Raw genomic sequence first — 23,120 nt, 5'->3', positions numbered from 1 at the left:
TTTCGTCAGTTTTGACGGGCTTCCTTCGTTGCCGCTGTGGTTGGCGAGGATGATAGAGTCCGAGAACTGTGGTGCTGCGGTCGCGTCATACTGTCGACTCGTTCTCTGTTACCGAAGCGTGCTGGAGTGTAAGGCTAGTCGTGACTTATTGTTAGTTCGGAAGATAAGTACACGATTTTGCTGCTGTAACCTATTGTCGGTATCAGATGCCCTATAACAAAGTTGTGTTTTGTGAGACAATGGAGGGTGTAAGACGAAAACTAACGTGCAAAGTACACAATTGCAAATGTCTTCCATTAGAGACGGAGTGATATCTGGAATAAGTTTCACGCTGAATCGCACACTTCAGAAGAAAAACATACAAATTTCGTCCAGTGCAAAAATGGTTGTATTCTTGTCTACTCCATCTCCACTATGAAACACGTGTGTACTGCGTCAAACGAAAACTGGGAACAGAGCGACGTCGCTGTTATATCCCTGCAACGAAAAAGTGGCTATTTTTGTATTCATTTGGTCATGGCAAGTTGTGTTTACGGGCGCGTTGTGTAGCTTATCATTCATTTCCGTAATTTATTTCAATAATTAATCGTCATTTAGAGATAGCAGGTCATTCTCCTATCATGTTTTCTGGCGCTGTCGTTACAGACTCGGTAACGCCTCGAAAGTGTGTATACGTCAACGTAATTGTTAGATATATTCTGAATAGATGTTAAACATTAAAATAAATTTACGGCAGTTTTCGAAAAGTTTTATCTGCATAAATGTATGCGTTATAGCGTCCCCAGTGCCATATTACGAAAAGACAATATTTATAAAGAAGACATTCATAATTTGTAAGAGATTTTTTTTTTCATGTAGCCGTAACATAAGAATTTCTCTGTCCAAGTTTCAAATGCAAAGAAATAATTTATGACAAGATACACTCTTTTGTTAATTTTTTAGTCGTCTTCATTACTTCTTCTCTTGTTTTTCTGGTGTGTCGACGGACATCTTGCGTGTGCTGACAAATGTAAGCATATTTGTATGAGTTAAGCATATAATATACTGATTTAATATTATTGTGCACTTTTAATTTGTAAGAGGTGATCCCGATTTCATGTCCGCCTTCCTTGAATTAACCTGCATTCAAGTAATTTACAGCTCAACAATTGCAGCGGCCGATGCAGCCAACGACGCCATTACGTGGCGATATTAACTTATGAAAAAATTAGCGGAAGCTGAAAACTCGCCCGCTATTAGCATAATATTAATTTTTCTCCACAGCCACCCGACGTTGCAGAAAATACTTAGCTTTAAGATTCTTATTTTCAGTACCATAGCCGAGACCCAGAGCCAGCACTCTGACTACAATACAATGGTTAACGGAGGTAAGAAAACTCTCGCGCGTGTGTGGGCCGCAATTGCAACTAATAACTAAAGATCTTATGCTTTAAGGGGAACTGACTAGCCGAGGAAATTAATATGAAAAGTTTAATACATTGTACAACTTATATGCTCATGTTTTAAGATTCAACGAGTCTAACATTCATTAACGTAACGAATAATTTGAAATTAATATTGTTAAAAAGGAGAACTTCAGGAAAGCATTTAACCGTAAAAATCAAAATTCAAATGAAATATCATTTTATTAAGACCCACCACGTAAGTCGGCAACAATCAAAAAATAATAATCACAATAATAATATATATATTAAATTACGACGGCCGAAGTTACGCGAGATTGGCGCCGCAACTTTGGGGCCCGATTAATATGATTCTATTGTACTGAATGTAATTATGTATGTGTCTAATTGTTGTAAAATATTAATGCTTGTATGAATTCTTTTACATGTACAACAACAAAACCACACCCTGAGGAGATCTGGAGAGGAAAAAGAGTAGAAAAGAAAAAGGATTGCGAGAAAGAAAAATAAGTAAGGTAAGGCCTATTGTGCAAGCATCCTGTGTAGCTCTGTGCGGATTATCGAACCCATGTGCACATGAGATACCTTCGGTGTTTTGTGTATTTATGTGTTTATTTTTTTTGGAGGGGATAATTATTCGTGAGTGTATCAGTATTAAACATTTGTCAGTGGCTTAAAGTGAATTTAGTATGGGTAAGATAGGACAACCTAAAGCATCCGTACCAGAAGAACAAAATTCTGTTAATATGGAAAGTGAGGATCATGTGCAATACGTAAACGAATCCCAAGCCACCGCCTCGGATAACATAATTTCCGGAGCGGGGGGCGAGGATCTGTGGACGGTGAATGACGCTCCACAGCAGAATGGGAATAGAGTAACAACTCCACTGCCTGGGCAGGGGGGCCAATCGAGTGCTAGATTAAGCGGGACACCAGTATGCTCACCGATTGCAGACCCATTTGCAGAATTTCTGCGCAGGTTAGAAGAAAGAGATAGGGAAAGAGACGAAAAACTGGCTCAGATGCTGCATGAGCAGGAGAAAAAATTAACGCAAAAGCTCATTGAGCAAGAGCAGCGCAGTGAAGCCAAACTAGACATTATCCAAAGCGAACTTGCCGAGATGCGGGACGCGTGCAAAGAAATACCCGATCTTGTGCAAAGCTTAGCAGGCGAAATGCAAAAATTACAGATATCGCAGGCTAGGCTTGAAGATAATGTCCAGACTTTAACCAACCGCGTAGATAATGTGGAGATAGATGCACGGAAAAGTATTGACGCATATTTGGAAGTGCAAGCTCAAAAAGTAGAAAAAGAATTAAATGAATGGCTAGAAGTAAAGGATCGCGAGATATCTGCAAAGATTGAAAGCGACGTAAAAACAGCTGTAGAACAAGCGACTGCGGCCGCGAGTGTAAATATTGACGCTAGCGCTGCCGCACTAAAAGCCGAATTAACACAGATCAAGTCCCGTGTGACAGTGGAGTTACCAAATTGGCAACAGGAGGTCGCGCGAAGACTGTCTGCGTTGGAAAGCAATGTAAACAGTGGCGGACAGATCATGAATCCGAATCCGCGCACTGATTACTATAATAACGCTGGCGGTAGGCAGGGTACGAGTGCGCAACCGCAACCTAATGCGAATTATGAGCACGAACAACATGCGATACCGTGCAGCGCACATCACGAAGTGATGAATGTCCCAGAATGTAGCAATCAGACGTGCAAAAAAGAGGACAATGTAATAAAACACAGGACATTCCAACCCTTCAATAGCGAAAAACGAAATGTCCACCCTGTTGTATTTATTAAGAGCTTCAGGAATGTGTTTCCTAGGACATGGACGGAAAGACAAAGAATACAGTTCGTGGTCTCCTTTATTCAAGGTGACGCGGCACTGTGGGCCACCGACGTGTCCGAAAAATGTCTAACGATGCAACAGTTTGAAGGTGCATTCTTGCAAAAATTCTGGTCCGATAGCGTCCAAGAAAGACTACGAAAGGAGTTGTACAGTCCAGAAATGTACAATCCTAAGATGGGAACGTTACGCAAATATTTCGAAAAGTATATAAACAAAACCAGGAACTGGGACGAGCCAATGTCCGATCGTGACATAATCAGATTGATAAAAATGAAGTTGCCCAGTGAAATTAAAAGATATTTCATCAATGTGCCGGAATACGATATAGAACAATTCATGGAAATAGTGGATTCGGTTGACTTATTGATCGAAGATATGAAAACCGAAAACAAGTGGAACCATGCAGGCTGTAATCAACAAAAAGCCGATTACAATAGCAGCCACAGTAACGGTAGTAACTTAGTACCAAATGGTAACGGGAATAGGGAAGAGCACCGGCAACAGAATCGAGGCACAAACAGTGGCAATGGTTATATCGGCAACGGTTATAATCGTCAAAATCGAAAGAGACATCATGATGGACGCATGAGTAATGGATATAATGGTAACGGCAATCCGCAATGGCGGAATAACCGATAATTAGTGCGAGAGACTGGTAAAATCCAGCACGAGCCAAAATCCAGTTCAGACTGAATGAAATACATTAGTGTTTGTGAACTAATCGAAACAGTTACTTTAAGCAGTGTGAAAAACTGTGAAGGTGAAACTGTGATATGGACAGTGAAGTGCTAGTATTGAACGTTCAACAGCGGTAAGGACGCCAAACGCCAATATTACGCACGAAAAACTGGAACTGTTAACGTGAAGTGAACCCACAGTAAATATTTTTGGGACAGGCTGTAATTTCAGTGAGTACAACAATGCGAGATTGGAATGCGATGCGTGGACTGTTGCAAGACAGCGACCGCAGAAACGGCGAATGTTTGTGCTAAGCTCGTATTGGGACACTCACCAGTGCCTGCGAGTGCGGCGAAAACATAAATAATTGTATCAAGCCAAAAACTGACGTGTAGTGGAAACAGTGGCGCATCAAAACTTCATTCACAGGAGAAGATCCATGTCATGTATTCTGCAAGACAGTGCTAGCTTGACACTCGGAAACTGGCGAAAACTTAACAACAACTGCCGCACTAATAAATTCTTCTTTCCCACTAGCGTAACCATCTGCAGCGGGAAACAAATATTACGTTGGTTGTGTGTATGTTTCATGTACTACGTCGGAGATGCGTAGCAGAGCTGACTCCTGCCAACAAGAGCGGGGGGCGAATATCATCCCACTCCGCCACGCCCGGCCGAGACAGAAGCGCATCGCCAACCGTGCAGCCGATCAGCTGATTCTGACGTTCCGCGACGGCGAGACACACGCTGGCGTCGGGCGGGCGTTGACGTCTCCGCAGCCGCCGCGAACGCCGAGCACCGAACACACCAACCGACGCCGTCGCGAGCCAAACGTCGCGGCGTAGATAATCAACGACACCGCAGTCAAATGTTATAATGACCTCATTTTTTGCATAGTGCAACAAAAATATTTGTATGCACATCCTGTACCCCAATGACATTCCAGAAACAATTAAGTGAAAGTGACCAAAGTAGTTAGTCTGTCGCTCCGCCGAGGTTTTCCCCAGGTTTCCCTACGGCCGCGCCAAATGGGGAGCGAACAGTTGACACCCTGGGACTTCAAATATTCCGGACTAACTCGTGGTTGTACACCTTGAACTTCATCTGTATTACACCTTGTGTGCAACACACCTCAGTAATTACTACTGTGTAAATATACGATGTGACATATGTAAACTGTGAAAGAAAAATCTGCGTGTGGACACTGTGGACATGAAAGAGGAAATATTTATGTCAAAAAACATGAACATTTTTTATGACATAAACATTTCGGGGGGCAATATAGCGTCCCCAGTGCCATATTACGAAAAGACAATATTTATAAAGAAGACATTCATAATTTGTAAGAGATTTTTTTTTCATGTAGCCGTAACATAAGAATTTCTCTGTCCAAGTTTCAAATGCAAGGAAATAATTTATGACAAGATACACTCTTTTGTTAATTTTTTAGTCGTCTTCATTACTTCTTCTCTTGTTTTTCTGGTGTGTCGACGGACATCTTGCGTGTGCTGACAAATGTAAGCATATTTGTATGAGTTAAGCATATAATATACTGATTTAATATTATTGTGCACTTTTAATTTGTAAGAGGTGATCCCGATTTCATGTCCGCCTTCCTTGAATTAACCTGCATTCAAGTAATTTACAGCTCAACAATTGCAGCGGCCGATGCAGCCAACGACGCCATTACGTGGCGATATTAACTTATGAAAAAATTAGCGGAAGCTGAAAACTCGCCCGCTATTAGCATAATATTAATTTTTCTCCACAGCCACCCGACGTTGCAGAAAATACTTAGCTTTAAGATTCTTATTTTCAGTACCATAGCCGAGACCCAGAGCCAGCACTCTGACTACAATACAATGGTTAACGGAGGTAAGAAAACTCTCGCGCGTGTGTGGGCCGCAATTGTAACTAATAACTAAAGATCTTATGCTTTAAGGGGAACTGACTAGCCGAGGAAATTAATATGAAAAGTTTAATACATTGTACAACTTATATGCTCATGTTTTAAGATTCAACGAGTCTAACATTCATTAACGTAACGAATAATTTGAAATTAATATTGTTAAAAAGGAGAACTTCAGGAAAGCATTTAACCGTAAAAATCAAAATTCAAATGAAATATCATTTTATTAAGACCCACCACGTAAGTCGGCAACAATCAAAAAATAATAATCACAATAATAATATATATATTAAATTACGACGGCCGAAGTTACGCGAGAGCGTAAACAGAACAATATTCACTGCTAATCGATCACTTGTTATATTTGTATATAGCTTGATTCTGTCATTTAGGCAGGTCAAACATTTTGTGAGATTTCAATTTGCACTTGAGAATGTATATAAAGCCCAAATCATGATTGTGTGAAATAAATGAATAGTAATCTACAGTTTAATGTCGGAAATTTCTTTCAAAACGGTTGCGTGTGTAGCGAGAATGTCGTGAATCCGAGGCTGTACTTGCGGACTCGAGTACTCGCTCTCCTTTCTGAGCGAGTCGAGTCCACTTGTACCCGATTACAGACTCAGGTGACGAGTGGGCAGCGGCAGGACTCGCTAGTCGTGTCTCCGTGCACACGGAGACCCCAAGTTTGGAGATAATGTCATAGGAATCTCTGACGAGTTTAAAGCAGTTCACGGAGCTAATTTCTGTTCTCTAGTGCTGGCATGCACAGCCGATTGATGCAACGCTTCGTCGACATGTCGTTACTGGAACCTTGTCAAACGTTGACGTAATGTATGGGGTAGTTTGCAGAGCGACTGCATCGCCAGTTGCGTGCCAACGGGACAATAAGTGGATCACTTTGTCGCGAAATTCCTCTGCTTTGCAGTATTCCGTACGCACCGCAGCTCTTTTTTAGCGACGACTTCTTTGGCTTACGGGCGCTGCTAGTGCAGTATTATAAAAGCTCCGCTCACCAAATCAGTTTTGTTTATTTTGGATACCTCCTCGTACAGTTGATCATGAGTTAGCAGAGAGTCTCACCTGGGTCCACTATGGGCAGGGAGTGGGCCGCCAGCACCAGCAGCGGCAGGGTCGCTACCAGCGTGCTCCGGGCAGACATGGCGACCTGCAAAACACAGCAGCACAACTCAGAGGCTGACGCTGGCACACAGCAGCGAAAATGAAAATGAAAGGCGATGCAATATTCTCAGCACCATTGCTGGCTTACAGTAGATGGAACAAAAGTCGAGTACTGAAATTTAAATGTTTGTGCTTTTCCTAAATCAGCTGAGGTCACCACAAACACTAAATTCGACTGGAGTACAGTCTATTAGTAGTGGGTGTTTGAGAGTTCTGGCACAGTGGGGGCAGTCTTCTCCTTCAGGAAACAAACCAGCCATTTGTGCTACCCTGATTTAACTATCCTTATTAAATGAACTTCACTTGGGTGTATGTTTTGTTTGCTTATGCCGTAATTAATGGACAATTACTGTCATGATAATTACCATAATTTATGAGCATGATGGCTGCTTTGGCTCATGTTTACTCAGGTGTCCAATGCTTTTAGCTTAAAGTGATAACTGTGATTCTTAATTATGGTAATTTATAACCCAAAAGAATGACCCCTCACTGTGCTGCTACTGCTCGTTCCCCCAACGCCACTAGCGGCTGCAGTGCTTCTTAGCATCCTCGAGATTTGCATTCGAACAACACTGCCACTACCATAACGCATCAGAGATCATCCGCCACCACTGAGGAGAACAAAATGAAGAAAAGTGTTTCATTCGGATGTAAGTATTAATTCTTACATCTGTTGTCTCATTATTGTAATTATTATTTGTTATTTTTAGTAATATTTTTTTTATTTCTTCAACAGTGCAGCAGACACTTGATGATTATGCAGTTGACCAGTCTGATTTACAACTCTTTACTTATGATTACAGGATTGTACTTACACATATCTACTACTACATTGAACTAGAGGCAAAAATGCTTCCATGTTTTGAATACTTTGTCTACGCGTTAGTAACAGGAACGTGTTCTGCTGTAATGAAGCAAAAATACTTAAAGTACATAGTCTTCAAAACTGATCACGAATAGTCTTTGAAAATCATTAACTTAATAATATCACACAGAGGCTGCTGCAATGACATCAGCAAGTTTCAACTAAAACACAGTATATTTGCTGCAACACACTGCGTTCTTTTTGTTAGATACTACGAAAACCTATTATCAGCAATATCGGCAGTCCCCTCATATTCTCCAAAGTTTACAGGGAATTGCCCATCAAATGGTTTCGACAAGCCACAGAAAATACCAATTAAAAATTTAAATGACAAAATATGGCTAAGAGTCAGTTCATGGATAAGTTTAAAGGAGCCTACGACTTAGCTGTTATTGTAAAATCCTACATTTATAATATTTATAGATGTACGAAAACTTGTATGACTTTATATCAGCGAAGATGGTACACGCATTTTGAACTCGTCATTCGTCAAAGATGACGTTCCAAAAATTGTATAGAATAACACAGGCCAAAAACTAGCTATGTGATTTGAACACAACTTAAAGTAAAACAATCTCAGTGATCCGCTCGCCTTTGGCTAGCTTCATGAGTTGACTGTCGGCTGAGGTGGCTGCGGTGTGAGTTATTATTGGTGATCGAATGGTTACGAATTGTAGATCAGCTAAATAGAAACCATTGCCTTGAGGAATCTGTAGATGCCAAAGTGGTACAAGCCCTCCACGAGCAGTGCGGATCACAAGTTTCATTACGACAACTCCATAAAAGCAGTCGTTTTCAGCACGCGCAACAGAAAACATAATTAGAATTGACTCAGTCAAGTGGTGGAGAATTCACATGTTAATGACGACGAAAGCAGACCAGATTTTGGCGTAAGTTAGCGGCCGGAATGGATTCGTGACCACCTGTACCACGAGCGCCTGTGACGTAGAACAGTGGCTCCTAAGATTGTTTTAAAGTATTTAAATATCCTATTGTTCTTCGAGCAATGGTTGCACTGTGAATATTCGCCGGTTTTTGTTGGCCACGGCGACATCCATCGTAGTATGAAGTGAAAACGGAAATAATCAGAAAATTGTATCCGTCGCAAAACAGGGGTAAGTTTAGTTTCGATATTCCCGGGTGCGTTACAGACTTGTCCGTTGACACAACGCCATTAAAACGAGTGACGACGCAATTCATGAACTTCAGAGTCCGTAAGCTACAAGGAATGATGAACTTTCGTACTGGACCCAAATCTGGTCTGAGAAAATCACGCAGATGACTGGTCGACTGTACCGTGTGAGCCTCACACATGACACGGCTAACATGTAGAACTTCGTAGTTTTATTTGTTTACATACTTATTCACTAGCAAATCCGGCAATGTTTCGCAGTTACTAAAGAACTACGAGAATTGGATACATGTCCTAATCTCTTCCTCCCCCCTCACCTCCCATACCCCTCTCTGTCCATCTCCTCTTCCTCCTCTCTTTGTTCATCTCCTCATCCTCCCACTCTCTTTGTCCATCACCTCCACTCCCCTCTCTCTATCCATCTCCATCTCCTCCCTCTCTCTCCCCTCCTCCCCCTCTATCTGTCATATATTCCTTCCCCCTCTCTGTGTCCGTTTCCTCCCCCCGCCCATTGTCTGTTCATCTACTCCTCCCCCTCTCCCTAAGCCAGAGCCTAGATTATTGTTATTGCAAATTTACGTTCCGTAGTAGTGTCCTAAACACAAACTGATAAGCTACAAATACAACTCTTCTGTTTTCTGTGAAAACTGACTGCGAGGAAGTAAACAAAACAGTACAATATTATGTATACAATTTTTGTTTGAAAATATTTACTAGGTGGACAGAAACAGCGCCAAAAGCTTGTAGGGGAATTACAGGGTAGGATGTCCTGAAAAGTAACTGTTAAGGAAAAAATCAATAAGTTTCTCCGTTTCCGAGTTAGCATCGAAGTTTTTCAATCAGACCGATGCGCGCGCAAATTCAAGCGACCAGCCAGAGACAGTGTCGTCAAAATAGTATTTCGCTCGATTTCATGAAACCGAATAACTGAGCAATACAAAAACTGGACATGGGACTGTAGTAACGATCGAATCCTAGCCAAAAGGTTGAGCAGTCTCGTGCGCTGTCATCTACGATCTGAGAACAACTGACACTGTATCTGGCAGGCCGCTTGAATTTGCGCTCACAACGGCCCGATTGGAATAACTTCAATGCTAATCAACTCGGAAACGGCGGAACGTATCTACTTATTTCCTTACAGTTCTTTCTCAGCCCTATCTACCCTCCAACACTCTTACAAGCTTTTCGGACCGCCGTGTATAATGTGAAAGAATATATATGGGAGAAACAATTTTTCCTGTGGTTTTAAATGTCCTACTGCGGTAGTAAAAACAGATCACGGGGAAAGAAAACAAAACCGCACATATCACAGCAGAGCAAAGCACAGCACTTTCCTTCCCGCAATCAGTTTTTACAGACAAATTTTACATTATTGTGTAAAAATATGGAGCTTATGTTTAAATGAATGTTTATTAGAATGTCCTGTAAAAATTTGTAGTAAATTTGTCAAGCACTTTGCGAGAATTTTGCTAACAAAGTTTCATGCCCATCCGAACGTTTATTGCAATAACGTGTAAAAATTCGAGGTCTCTCGATCAAGAACTTTTCGAGAATATTTGTAACGTTTCCCTTTTATATATTACATATGTATTTGTATATTATAACAGTTCACTGCAGTAGCTATACAGGGTGAATCTCCTAAAACTTGCAACACCGATATTGCGGAAATGGAAAGTGCTATTTACGTGCGGTTTTCACAAAATGTATTGGTAGTCTGAAGTTCGGTATTGTCAGACAAAAAACAGAGTGTAATAATACTCAGAAAGTCTATTTTTTGTGCAAACATACACTTTTTTAAATGGAGCAGCGTCTGTTGACATTAACAGTGTAAAAGTAAGGTAAATTAGAATGTCAGTGGTGTTTGCTACAGGATGGAGAGTGTAGGAATAATGCAGTTCGTTCTAGTACGGCATATGCGGCTAGATACGTCGACCATCTCGGCAGTTATTTATCAGCCTCTTCAACCAGTTACTTGAAAGTGGTAGTGTAGCGCATGGGCAAGGTAACAGAAGGAAGCAGGTGACAACAGAAGAGGGGGAAATTAATGTTGTTGCTGCTGCTGCAGTTGATCCGCAATCGCACGAGGAAAAAGATTTGGAAATTTGTGGTAAGTTCCTATGGGATCAAACTGCTAAGATAATCGTTCCCTAGGCTTACACACTACTTAATCTAACTTAAACTAACTTACGCTAAGGACAACACACACACGCATGCCCGAGGGAGGACTCGAACCTCCGACGGCGGAAGCCGCGCGAACCGTGGCAAGGCACCCCAGACCGCGCAGCTAAGAGGAAATGGTACGAGTGAGACAAGTGTCCTACGCCTTCCCCATTGACATACGTTCCATCCCTATGGCATCTCTCTCCATCAAGAGTTGCATGGAAACGGTTATGAGAACCGTTTTAACTTTTGTGCGTGGGCATTAAGACAAGAAACCCCGTTGACTGCGTCAGGTGGAACGTCAGCGTCCATGGAGTGTAAACATGTAGTGTGGCATAGTGAACTACAAGCTCATAGGCGCGTTTTCCGTAGACGGAACACTGAACGCTCACAAGTATCGCTTCCTCCTAACAGACCGTTTTCCACAGATGCTAGGAGATGTTCCTGTGCATACTAGGAGGAACCTGTAGTACTAACATATCGCTTTCCAGCCTCACACACTGCACGAAGCACTACAACATGTCTTCACGAATTGTTTCCAAATCGTTTGACTGGACACAGAGAGCTTGTACCCAGGCCGACCCTTTCCCCGGATTTGTCGCCTGTAGGCTTTTTTCTGTGGGGAAAGCTGAAACAAGCTGTCTAGAAGGACGTACCAAATACAACCGATGATACGCAACGTGTTATTACTGCAGCTTGCTCGGACATCTCCGCTGAAATACTAGCACGTGTGCAGCAGTTGTTCCAAAACAGACTGAAGGCGTGTATTGTCGCTGCCAGTGGTCATTTTGAGCACAACCTGCGTAACTTGTTTCAGTGTTAAATAAGAATAATTTGTGTTCACTCAAGACAGAACTACATTTTCACAACTGTACAAGGGGAAGCCAAATGACAACGTTAAGAGTGAAATTAAAATAGACATTTCGCCACAAGCATCTGTAATTTGGCAGTACTGTTACAATTCAAATTGCCAGAACTGCTTGCGACATGCACCAAGTAAGAACAGCGCTCTGTCAGACGTTTTCTGAGCGGTAAAGGTACGAAACCAATTGAAGTCCGTTGAAGAAGGAAGTCCCAGTATGGTGGTGCAAGTCTATTATTGCAGCGACTGCATGAGTGGAGTAGAAAGTTCGGAAATGGCGTTACTTCTGTGACAAACGCTCAGCGACCGCATTCTTACAGCTGAATCTATTGCAGCGGTTGATGCCACTGTGATGGAAAATCGCCGTGTGAAGATGGATGAAATAGCCGCAGATCTGAACATTAGTCAAGGCTCAGCACATCACATCATTTATGAAGTGCTGAAGTTTCGCAAAGTGTCTGCAAGATGGGTGCCACACCTGCTCACTCCAGAACCGAAAGAGCAATGTGCTGACGTCTGTGAAGAAATTTGACGGCGCTTTGAAGCAGAAGGTAATGGTTTCCCGGCGCGCGAAAAGCTTTACAGGAGACGAAACCTGGGTATACTACCACCAACCCCAACTCCAAACGAAACCTAAAAGGCTCCGGACGCAGCCATGTGCAGGGAAGCTTTGTTGACTCTCGTTTGGCATGGATGCGACGTTGTCTTGGAACACTAAACGTCTAGGAGAAACAAAATGTTGAAAAACACAGCCCTCAGTCGCGAACACAATTAATTTGTGACCTAGGTTTCGGTGTCATAAGGGACACCTTCTTCGGACAAAATTGAAACTAAAAGTTACAGCATAACGTACCAAAAAATACGGAAGCTGCGATCATATCTGACAGCGTCAGATAGTCAGCATTAAAATAAAATGCAACAGAGGTGCAGGCCAATAGGGGCTGCCATGTGTCCTCTACTACAGTTTTGTGTTGACTGTAGTAGAGGACACATGACAGCCCCTATTGGCTTGCACCACTGTTGCATTTTATTTTAATGCTGACTATCTGACGCTGTCAGGTATGACCGCAGCTTTCGTATTTTTAGGAACGTTATGCTGTAACTTTTAATTTTGTCCGAAGAAGGTTAAAAACCTTTAAAAAAAAGTCTAGGAGAAACACCATCACCAGTACGTCATATTCCAATATGTTAAAAAATCAGCTTCAAGGAGACGTAGACTTGACGCGGACTTCTGACTAAAGGTGTCATTTTGCCACATGAAAATGCTCGGCTTCTTACTGCCTGGGCAACACTTGCAGCTATTGATGGCCCTCACTTTGAATCTTCGCCACATCCGCCATACTCACTAGGCCTCGCACCGAGTGATTACCGCATGTTTGGACCACTCAAAGAGGCAATGGGAGGAAAGAAATTTCGTTTCGATGAAGAGATGCAGCAGGCGGTGTACGAGTGGCCGCGGACACGACCGAAAGAATTTCTTTTTCAGAGGTATCCGCGCAGTTCCTACGTGTTGGAGGAAGTGTGTTGAACAACAGGGAGGCTATGTCGAAAGGTAATACCCTTGTGTTCCACTTTCGTTCAATAAAAACATTAAAAAAATTCTTCAGGATTTTGTTTGATTCCCTCTCGTATATTTGAAAGCAAACAGGGACAAGTAAGCTTCAATCACAAGATGAATAACTGACAAACTTTCATGTCCTGAGAAGTGCGTTTGTAGGCGGCACAGTAAACAAACACCACTAGAACAGTGAGGCGTCGTAAAGTGCACGCGTCTTTGGTATCCCCAGGGCCGTCAGTAGGGCAGAGCGGGCGGAGGCGGCGGGCAGGCCGACACGGCGCTACGAGGCGCCCACTTGCAGGTCGTGTCCCGTTACCCGGCCGGCTGCGGGTCATCCGCTGTGCCATCCAGTCGCCTCCCCAGCGGCCTGTGTCGCCCACATCAATCTGCTCTACAATTAAGCCGCTTTCACACAAGTAGCTTCCGTGCCTCAATCGACTACCGTATGTCTACTGTAGCGCCACTGTGTATATTACCACGGTAAATAATCTAAAAGCCGTAAATTCAACTAAATACCTAAGTATTACAATTACGAACAACTTAAATTGGAAGGTACACATAGAAAATGTTGTGGGGAAGGCTCACCAAAGGCTGCGTTTTATCGGCAGGACACTTAGAAAATGTAACAGGCCTACTAAGGAGACTGCCTGCACTACGCTTGTCCGTCCTCAAGAATACTGCTGCGCGGTGTGGGATCCTTACCAGGTAGGACTGACGGAGTACATCGAAAAAGTTCGAAGAAAGGCAGCACGTTTTGTATTATCGCAAAATATGGGAGAGAGTGTCACAGAAATGATACAGGATTTGGACTGGAAATCATTAAAAGAAAGGCGTTTTTCGTTGCGACGGAATCTTCTCACGAAATTCCAATCACCAACTTTCTCCTCCGAATGCGAAAATATTTTGTTGACACCGACCTACATAGGGTGGAACGATCACCACGATAAAATAAGGGAAATCAGAGCTCGTACGGAAAGATATAGGTGTTCATTCTTTCCGCGCGCTATACGAGATTGTAATAATAGAGAATTGTGAAGGTGGTTCGGTGAACACTCTGGCAGGCACTTAAATGTGATTTGCAGAGTATCCATATAGATGTAGATGTACCTAATCTTCAGGATATTCACGATTGATGTTGTTGTATACAGAGAGAGAAGTGACAACGCTAGAGAACTGTAGCGAAACACAGACACAGAAGTAGGAGATTTGGAACAGAGATTTGCAATTGACTCTCAAAATAAAAGAATGGTAACGTATTGCATACAAACTGACGGGGGAAAAAAATCGCAACACCAAGAAGGAGTTGTGCGACGTAAACGCAAGTTGGTAGGCATGCTTCTACATCTAAAAGACGATTTCTATTCAAATTTCGCACCAGTCGCACAAGAGTGGCGCTATCAGGATGTTACTCTGGTTTGCTTTAAATAAACGCTTTAACGGTCGCGAGCATTAGTTACCGTTGTGACTGGACGTGTTGAGTTGATGTTAATCAAGAATGCATTTAGGCTACAAAGACGCCATTATTAAAACACTCACTGAGCTTGAACGAGTTCGTGTAATATGGCTACGATGAGCTGGATGTTTCTTCTGCGATACTGCAGAAAGACTTGGCAGTAATGCAGCCACCGTACATAATTGCCGGCAGCAGTGGTCAGACTGGGCTCCGGATTGCCACGTGGCACTACTGAGATGGAAGACCACCGTGTTCGGCCTATGGCTCTGTCGCATCGTACTGCATCTGCTGCAGCAGTTTGCGCCACAACGAACTGTTACAAGTCGATTAGTTCAAGCACAGCTCCGAGCCAGACGGCCTGAAGCGTGCGTTCCACTGACCCCAATACCCGCCATTTGCGACTTCAGTGGTGTCAAGCGAGAGCTCACTAGTGGTCAGAGTGGAGGTCCGTTGTATTTTCTGATGAAAGCTGGTTCTGCCTCGATATCTGTGGTGGCCGCGTGCTGGTTAGGAGGCCATTTGAGGGCCTGCAGCCCAACTGTCTGCGTGCTAGGCGCCCTGGACATACACCTGGAGGTATGGTCTGGAGTGCGATTTCGTATGACAGCATGAGAACTCTAGTGGTTATACCACGCATCCTGACTGAAAATTTTGTACATTAGTGTGGTGATTCGACCTGTTGTGCTGCCATTCATTAACAGAGTTGCAGATGCTGTTTCCCAACAGGATAACGCTCGTCCATATACCGCTGTTGTAACACAACACGGCCTACGGAGTGCCGACATGTTGCCTTGGTCTACCCGATCACCAGATCTGGCTCCAATACAGCACATATGGAACATCATCGGATGACAACTCGACTGTCACTCACAAACAGCACTAACTGTCCATGTATTGACCGACAAAGTGCAACAGGAATGAAAGTCCATCCCACAGACTGACATCCGGCACCTGTACAACACAATGTACGCACGTTTTCATGCTTGCATTCAACCTTCTGGTAGTTACACCAGTTATTAACGTACTAACATTTCCCACGCACCCTGAATGCAAAATTGTACGCCAAGCCCACTCATCAGTATAATGTTACACGCTTTCTGGCCTGAATGCATACACTGATTCGTTTGGGAAGGGTGCCATAACGCCATTTTATTCTTTCCTATGGCAACGTGGTACACAGCTTTTATAAGCGGTCCTTGATATCCTGCATACTGGTACTGGGATGAGATGACGCTCAAGCTGATCCCATGCATGGTTTATCGGGGACTGATCTGGAGTTATTGCTGGTCACGGGAGTATCGCAATATCACACACACAGGTCATAAAGATACGTCCTGTGTGAGGATGAGAACGGCGCTCTTGAAAAAATGGCAGCACGATAGTGTTGATGAGAGAGAACACATGAGGTCGCAGGACGTCAGTGACGCACTGTTGTGCCATCACATTTCTCTTCAAACAGTACCAGCCGTGACCTGAAGTCATACCCGATAGCTCTCCACATCATGACGTCACGATTAATATCGTTGTGTTTCTTCAAAACACCTCTCCCTATGTCGAGTACATACCCGCCGACAATGGTTATCCGTATTAGTGCAGAACCATGATTCACTGTTGAATACAGTACGACGCCATTCGTCAGCTTCCCATTCTAGGCACCATTTCAGATATAAAGTGTGTGAGTGTTGAGGCGTTAACGTCGCTCTTCGCATGGGTCGGTCAGATCTCTAGTCCGGCTGCTGCTGGTCTCCAACCAGTGGCTCAGTATGACACAGAATCTTGCAGGGAGTCCATTACTTGTTCTCAGATGGCAGGAGGGGTAACGACGATGTGCTTGGTGCGCAATACGATGTTCCTCTTTTGTGGTGGCCGACTGGAACCCTGACGAGGAGTGTGCCTGCCCTCGAGTTTCCTTGCAGTCCAACATCGAATCACTGTCACATACGAATAAACCAATATTGCGTGATTCGGGCGGCCAACCAAATAGAGACACATAATGAGAGCCCTTTAAATTCCGTCACATATTTATAACGCGGGATCACGTGTATACGTGTATATTCGGCAACTTCGTGTCTTTCAAGGTGATCACTCCGAACAACACCAATATACTCTACCTGTCACAGAGAACTGCAACTAATCCTTTACGTATCTGACGATAGTGTTTACTTATACGAAGCTATACTGACATCCGATGGTGTCTTCTGGGGACTTCACATCTTTTGTCAGGCAATGTTCTAATAACGGGTGTAGCTCAAGGGAACGTTACAGCGCCGTTACTGTTTACAGTATACCATAAACGAAGAGATCCATTTCCGTTCGATAACGTGATTGGTGAAAAATCACAACCGCAAGATGCTTAGAAATAACCGTCTGGGAAGACCTCATAAAAAGACCACGTAAAAATAGATGTAGGAAAAGCAGATGCTTATAATTACCTCAAGGAAACGTCATTTAGTCACGAAAATTCATCTAAAAAGCTTAAAGAGTTTTTACATAACAAATTCGGAGGCATTACTTTTCAGCAAGTCCTCACCTCCTCTCCTCCCCTGTCGCTTACAGAAATGTCGCATCTCCTAAAGGCAACTCTAAGTTACTGTACATTGTTCAGATAGATACAGCAATAAAATTATAATTTAAAACATTAGAAAGCATTCTTGGTTGGAGGACAGTGATTGGTATAAAATGTTAAAAATCAATAAAAACAGTCTTGATTGCGTTTTCAGATTTTTTATTTGTTGGCAGGCGTTTCTGGCCGTTTCCTTAGACCATCTTTAGGCTTACACCGATGTAATACAGTAATAATATCCATTCAGTATACCGCCGCGATACAGTAATAATATGCTTTCAGTATACACCGCAGTAATCAGTAATAATACGCATTCAGTATGAGTGCGTGTTATTACTGTATTACAGCAGTGTAACCCTGAAGACGGTGTGAGGAATGTGCCGAAATCGGTTGTCAACAAATAAAAAAAAAATGCAAACGCGATAGAGACTGTTTTTATTGATATTTAAGATTGCAATTCCTCAAAAGTTGGCGTAGTAACAATTCTCTGTTAATTATTGAAGAATCGAAAACTGGCAAACCAAAAAGCAGCTATAATTATAGGAAGCCTAGAAATAATTATAGCCACTAGCGATAATTAGGGTACAAAATCTTAGGTTTAAATTATGTAGGAGTATGGCTACATAAAAAATTTGATAACCTGTATCCTCATATAACATGGAGGGCACTCAGAGACGCATAACCACTGCAAATATGTATGTATGGTTTGGTCATTCAGACGGCAATAATAACAATAACGGTAATAAAAAAAATGGTTCAAATGGCTCTGAGCACTATGGGACTTAACTTCTGAGGTCATCAGTCCCCTAGAACTTAGAACTACTTAAATCTAACTAATCTAACGACATCACACACATCCATGACCGAGGCAGGATTCGAACCTGCGACCGTAGCGGCCGCGCGGTTCCAAACTGTAGCGCCTAGAACCGCTCGGCCACTCCAGCCGGCTAACGGTAACAATATAATTACTAAATGAGCTTACAGGTTAACATTACTGGAGGAACTGAACACAGCTTGAGACACGAATTAAGATAAACACGAATGAGAAAAAAATTTCCGAACACTAGGGTTACTATTTAGGTTGTCTAAGAGGTAGGACCGCTCCTGTTTACTGTAGGATACCAGCTTGGGGGCATTCAGTGCATTGGTATGAAACTGAGACAGGTTTCTGAGCAATCTTAGTCGAAGCTGTGATAAATATTACTAAGACAACAGAACACGAAAGTCAGATGCGTCTGAAAGACGGTACTCATGATTTATAATACTAATGGAACAGAAAATGACTAGCATTCACCTTCTTACCTTTATGCCACTTTCATGTAATATTAATAAAGTTTTTGTACAGTAAGTGTATATTTGTGTCAGAGTCAAAAACAAAGAAATAATCATTAAAGCTTGTTTTCAGCATCTCATGTATCACATTTTTCACCGATGTGAGTACGAATCCGAACGTGTCACTTACAGTTGACCCTGATCTTATGTGCAACATGTCGCTACTGGACATGAGCAGCATATCAGAATTGACAAAGGAGAAGTTAAGACATTAGACTCTGATCGAACAGATTTCTAACGTTGTTAAAAAACCTAAGTTAGATAGAAACGTTAATAACAGAATGGTTATGCTGCTATTTGGCAGCCAGTGGCGCAGTGTAGGCCTGCATTTGCTGGAAGCATTAGGTAGGGAATATCTTGGTACCAGCACTTTTAAGCTAAGTCTAAAGCCTAGTAAGGTGACAGAATACTCAGAGGCATTGGGTAAGGACTGTACTAAGGAGAATCAGGAAGTTATAGTGGGGAAGGGTGGGAAAAGTCTTAATAAGGACTGCGCTTATGTTAAGGCTATGACATAGACAGAAATGTTATGCGGATCCCCACCGCCAATGTCGACTCTGACCAGCTATTCAGACGTCATGATCAACCCCATCTTGACAAAGCTGTAAGGTGAGTTCACATCAGATTTTAGACGATGCTGACGGCTACAAACAATACACACATCTCGATGATGCGGGTCGAGAGTATCCATACGCCAGGAGGCGCTAAACGCGGCGTACACACGAATAAGTCTAGGACAACGTGAATCGTTATTATAAATGACAGTAATGCGTGTGGATCTGCGTTCATTCTCTGGTAGGTTTCTGTACTTGCATGCAGGAAGGCTAGACTTTTTAGGATTACTTTAGTTAAGACGAATCTCTTCTTCACAAACCTTCGTTTAATTGCGGAAATTTGTTCATTAACTAAATGGGGAACGAAAGTCAGAATAGTCAGTGAATTCGTTTCAACAGCTACTGATAGACAATGAATTTAACATTATTTGCATTTCAGAGAAGCTCTTCCGCATAGAATAAATACCGGATGGTTATAATGAAACTGAAAGTGCTCCGAGTGTTGCAGTGCGGACTGTATACATCGCAAGACGCTGAAACATCGTCGGTATGTTCGTTAATCGGCGTGCTCACAGAGTATGCTAAAAAAACTAATAGTTCCATTTCTGCCACCAGTTGAAAATATGGCGTTGAAAGCAGTCAGAATGTAGTCTGGGTGTAGGAAAAGCGGTGGAACGATCAAACACATCATTAAGGTGGTTTTGGCACGTTTATTAGGTATAGTCGCAAGTTACAACATGTAACTTGCCACTCAGTAAAATGTTGCATCCATAACACGGTATGATCGACAGTTGCTCGCAGCATCTCCGATGTAATCAGAGCGATATTTCGTCACAAGCTGTCCTTCAGATGAGGTAGAATCCGGATACATCCTGATAGGCACGATCTTTCATATACCCCCACAACTAGAAGTCACATTGATTTAGATCGGGGAATCTGGAAGACCAAACATCGTGAAATTGTCTAGAAATGATGCGGTCGCTACAGAAAGTTCTCGAAGTAAATCTTTCATCTGGTAAGCGACGTTTAGTGTTGCCCAATCTTGCACGAAAATAGTGGTGGGGACACATTTGTGTTCGCGCAAAGCTGCAATAAAGCGTTACACAAGGAGGTCCTTATAACGTACATATGTCACGATACACCTAACAGGCTTACGAGAGGGTATCTCTTCAAAGAAAAACGGACCAAGATTGAAGGAAATAGTGAAACCACGCCACACAGTCACACAAACTGATGGCAGTGGATATTCCTGCACAACATGTAGCGGAGTAGGACCGCATGTGCGACAGTTTTGTGCACTGGCGGCACCGTGTAAAGTAAAATGTGTCTCATCCGCCCAAGAATATTTTCCAGCCACATGTCTATCTTGGAGCTTCATTTGGAGCACGTTCTGAATCTAGTAGGGACACTAATGTCAAATGCGCCGCAGAATCTTTTGATCGCAGCTCGAGCACCGAAATTGAGGTATGTGCTGTACGGTCGGCTATGGCTGCAGCAACTTCATCAATGACTGCCATTGCATTGGGCCGCCTTTCTCTCCCTACTGCACCACCTAACTCACCTGTTTCTTATAAATTTCTTGTTCATATTGTTTAACCCATTTCTTGACAGCCGCGCGGTTAGAGGCGCCATGTCACTGATTGCGCGGCCCCTACCGCCGGAGGTTCGAGTCCTCCCTCGGGCATGGATGTGTGTGTGTGTGTGTTGTTCTTAGCATAAGTTAGTTTAAGTAGTTTGTAAGTCTAGGGACCGATGACATCAGTAGTTTGGTCCCTTAGGAATTCACACACATTTGAACATTTCTTGACATGGGGTCTCTTCGCGGCTGTTTCTGTTGGCTATATTCCCGCAGTGCAGCGCTGCTGTTGATGCCGTTCTGATAAAACAACTTTACCAGCAGTGCACGGTGTTTCTTCTCAATAGCCATCGCATTTCGTACGGGAAACTGCAAACTTCATAAACCTTTACACCAACAGTCACTTCATAAAAGAAGTCAACATGCGTCACCAAGCAACAAAACAGCATACTGACGTCAAATAGGAAACATTTCACATTCTGACTACTTAGAGCGCCATACTTTCGCCTAGTGGCAGGAAGTGGAACTTTTACTTTTTTCAGCATACACCGGGAGCACACCGATTAATGAACATACCTACGATGTTTCAGCGCCCTGCAATTTATACAGTCGTCATTGTAGAACTCGGAACACTGTCAGTTTTCTTATAACCACCTAGTACTAAGGTTTTCTTCGGAAAAAGTTATCGTACCTAATTACTAAGCGTTGATTTTTTGTAAATGGGAGAAGTGTCATTTTATGCCAACTGTAATTTCTAGTTCAAAGTTATGACATTAACTCTTAAAGTCTGGTGTCCCAAGAAAATTAAGACACGCGCAACTACAAGAAACAAGCATAGAGTATACTGAATCTATTATTAAATCATTTGTCAATAAAGACTCACATTGTGGAATGAAATACCATGAGGACTTATAAAGATCAGTGTATCCCCCATTATTTCTGCACTCCGTCACCAGTACAAGGTGTCTATCAGTAGTCGTCAGTTCCCAGAAAGATAAGAACACTCGTTAGAAAATCTACTTTATGGAAAAATACAAATGTTGTAGACTAATATAGGCCAATATCATTCCTACTAGTGTTTTCGAAAATTTTGAGAACTCAATGTTTAAGAGAGCAGTAACATAACTCGGCACATAGAATTTATCAGGCTTGCCCCTTGGCTCCAGGAGAGGAGCTTTGAGAAAAAATGCAGTTTTATTTTTTGGGTGTGAGAGACTTGCGGGGCTAAATGATAACCTGCCGACTGAAGATATCTTGTGCGATTGAACAAAACATATGACTCTCTGGACTATTCTATACTTTTGTCTAAGATGCAACATTATGGAACTAGAGGGAAAACTAAACAGTAGTTCATTTAAATCTGGGAAATAGGAAACTGTTTGTTTTTTTACAATGACAGCAAACGAAGAACGGGTTTGAATCTGACTGGGGTGCTTTAAAGTGGTGGCACAAAGTCATATAATCGTCTTGTCTGTCTGGCGGATGATCCAATTTTTCCGCTATCTGCATAAGACCGGTATGGTTCTGAAAGAAATACCAAATAGGGTAGAGGATAACATTAGCTTGTGGACTACAGAAAACAAACATGTTTAGCTGCTAGAACGGCATACAGTTAGTGAAACTGAACTCTTGTAGTAGAAGCCAAATTTTGTTACCCCAAGAGGACCAAATATTCAGTGAGGTCTAGCGTTCCAAATACTTAGAATTAGGATAACTGCTATATCTCCGTAATCCGATAGCGAGGACGATATCCCGTCATGTCCGCTGTCAACGACTCCTCCGGCGACTGGAAGAGGTGCCAGTGGACTGTCAAATGGCCCTGGCTGCTGACGTCAAACTGGAAGTAAAAGCTATCTGCTGACAGGCTGCAAGACATTGCTGCGCTATAGCCTCCGCGCCTCGTTTACACCATATTTTCGCGTCCTTGATGTTTAGAGGACTACGTTTTGGTTTGCTATTCGACGGATTGTTGACTGATTTGCAGGATACCGCACTATCTGTGTTATTCTGCTTGTGTATTCTACAGTTTACGAC

At 42.7% G+C, this 23,120-nt stretch overlaps 1 protein-coding gene across 1 annotated transcript in view; it reads right to left on the bottom strand.

The window, feature by feature from the left end:
• Nucleotides 1-23,120, bottom strand: part of LOC126162386 (uncharacterized) — a 113,383-nt gene that overhangs the window by 71,107 nt on the left and 19,156 nt on the right. The window contains exon 2 of the mRNA XM_049918862.1: nucleotides 6,933-7,017. Coding sequence (XP_049774819.1) covers nucleotides 6,933-7,011 — 79 coding nt within the window. The 5' untranslated portion in view covers nucleotides 7,012-7,017. The remainder of the gene's footprint in view (nucleotides 1-6,932; nucleotides 7,018-23,120) is intronic.

The sequence above is a fragment of the Schistocerca cancellata genome, chromosome 1 (genome assembly GCF_023864275.1).
Source record: "Schistocerca cancellata isolate TAMUIC-IGC-003103 chromosome 1, iqSchCanc2.1, whole genome shotgun sequence".
NCBI classification, from domain to species: domain Eukaryota; kingdom Metazoa; phylum Arthropoda; class Insecta; order Orthoptera; family Acrididae; genus Schistocerca; species Schistocerca cancellata.
The sequence above is the reverse complement of the archived record's forward strand: the minus strand, read 5'-3'. Positions and strand labels throughout refer to the sequence as shown.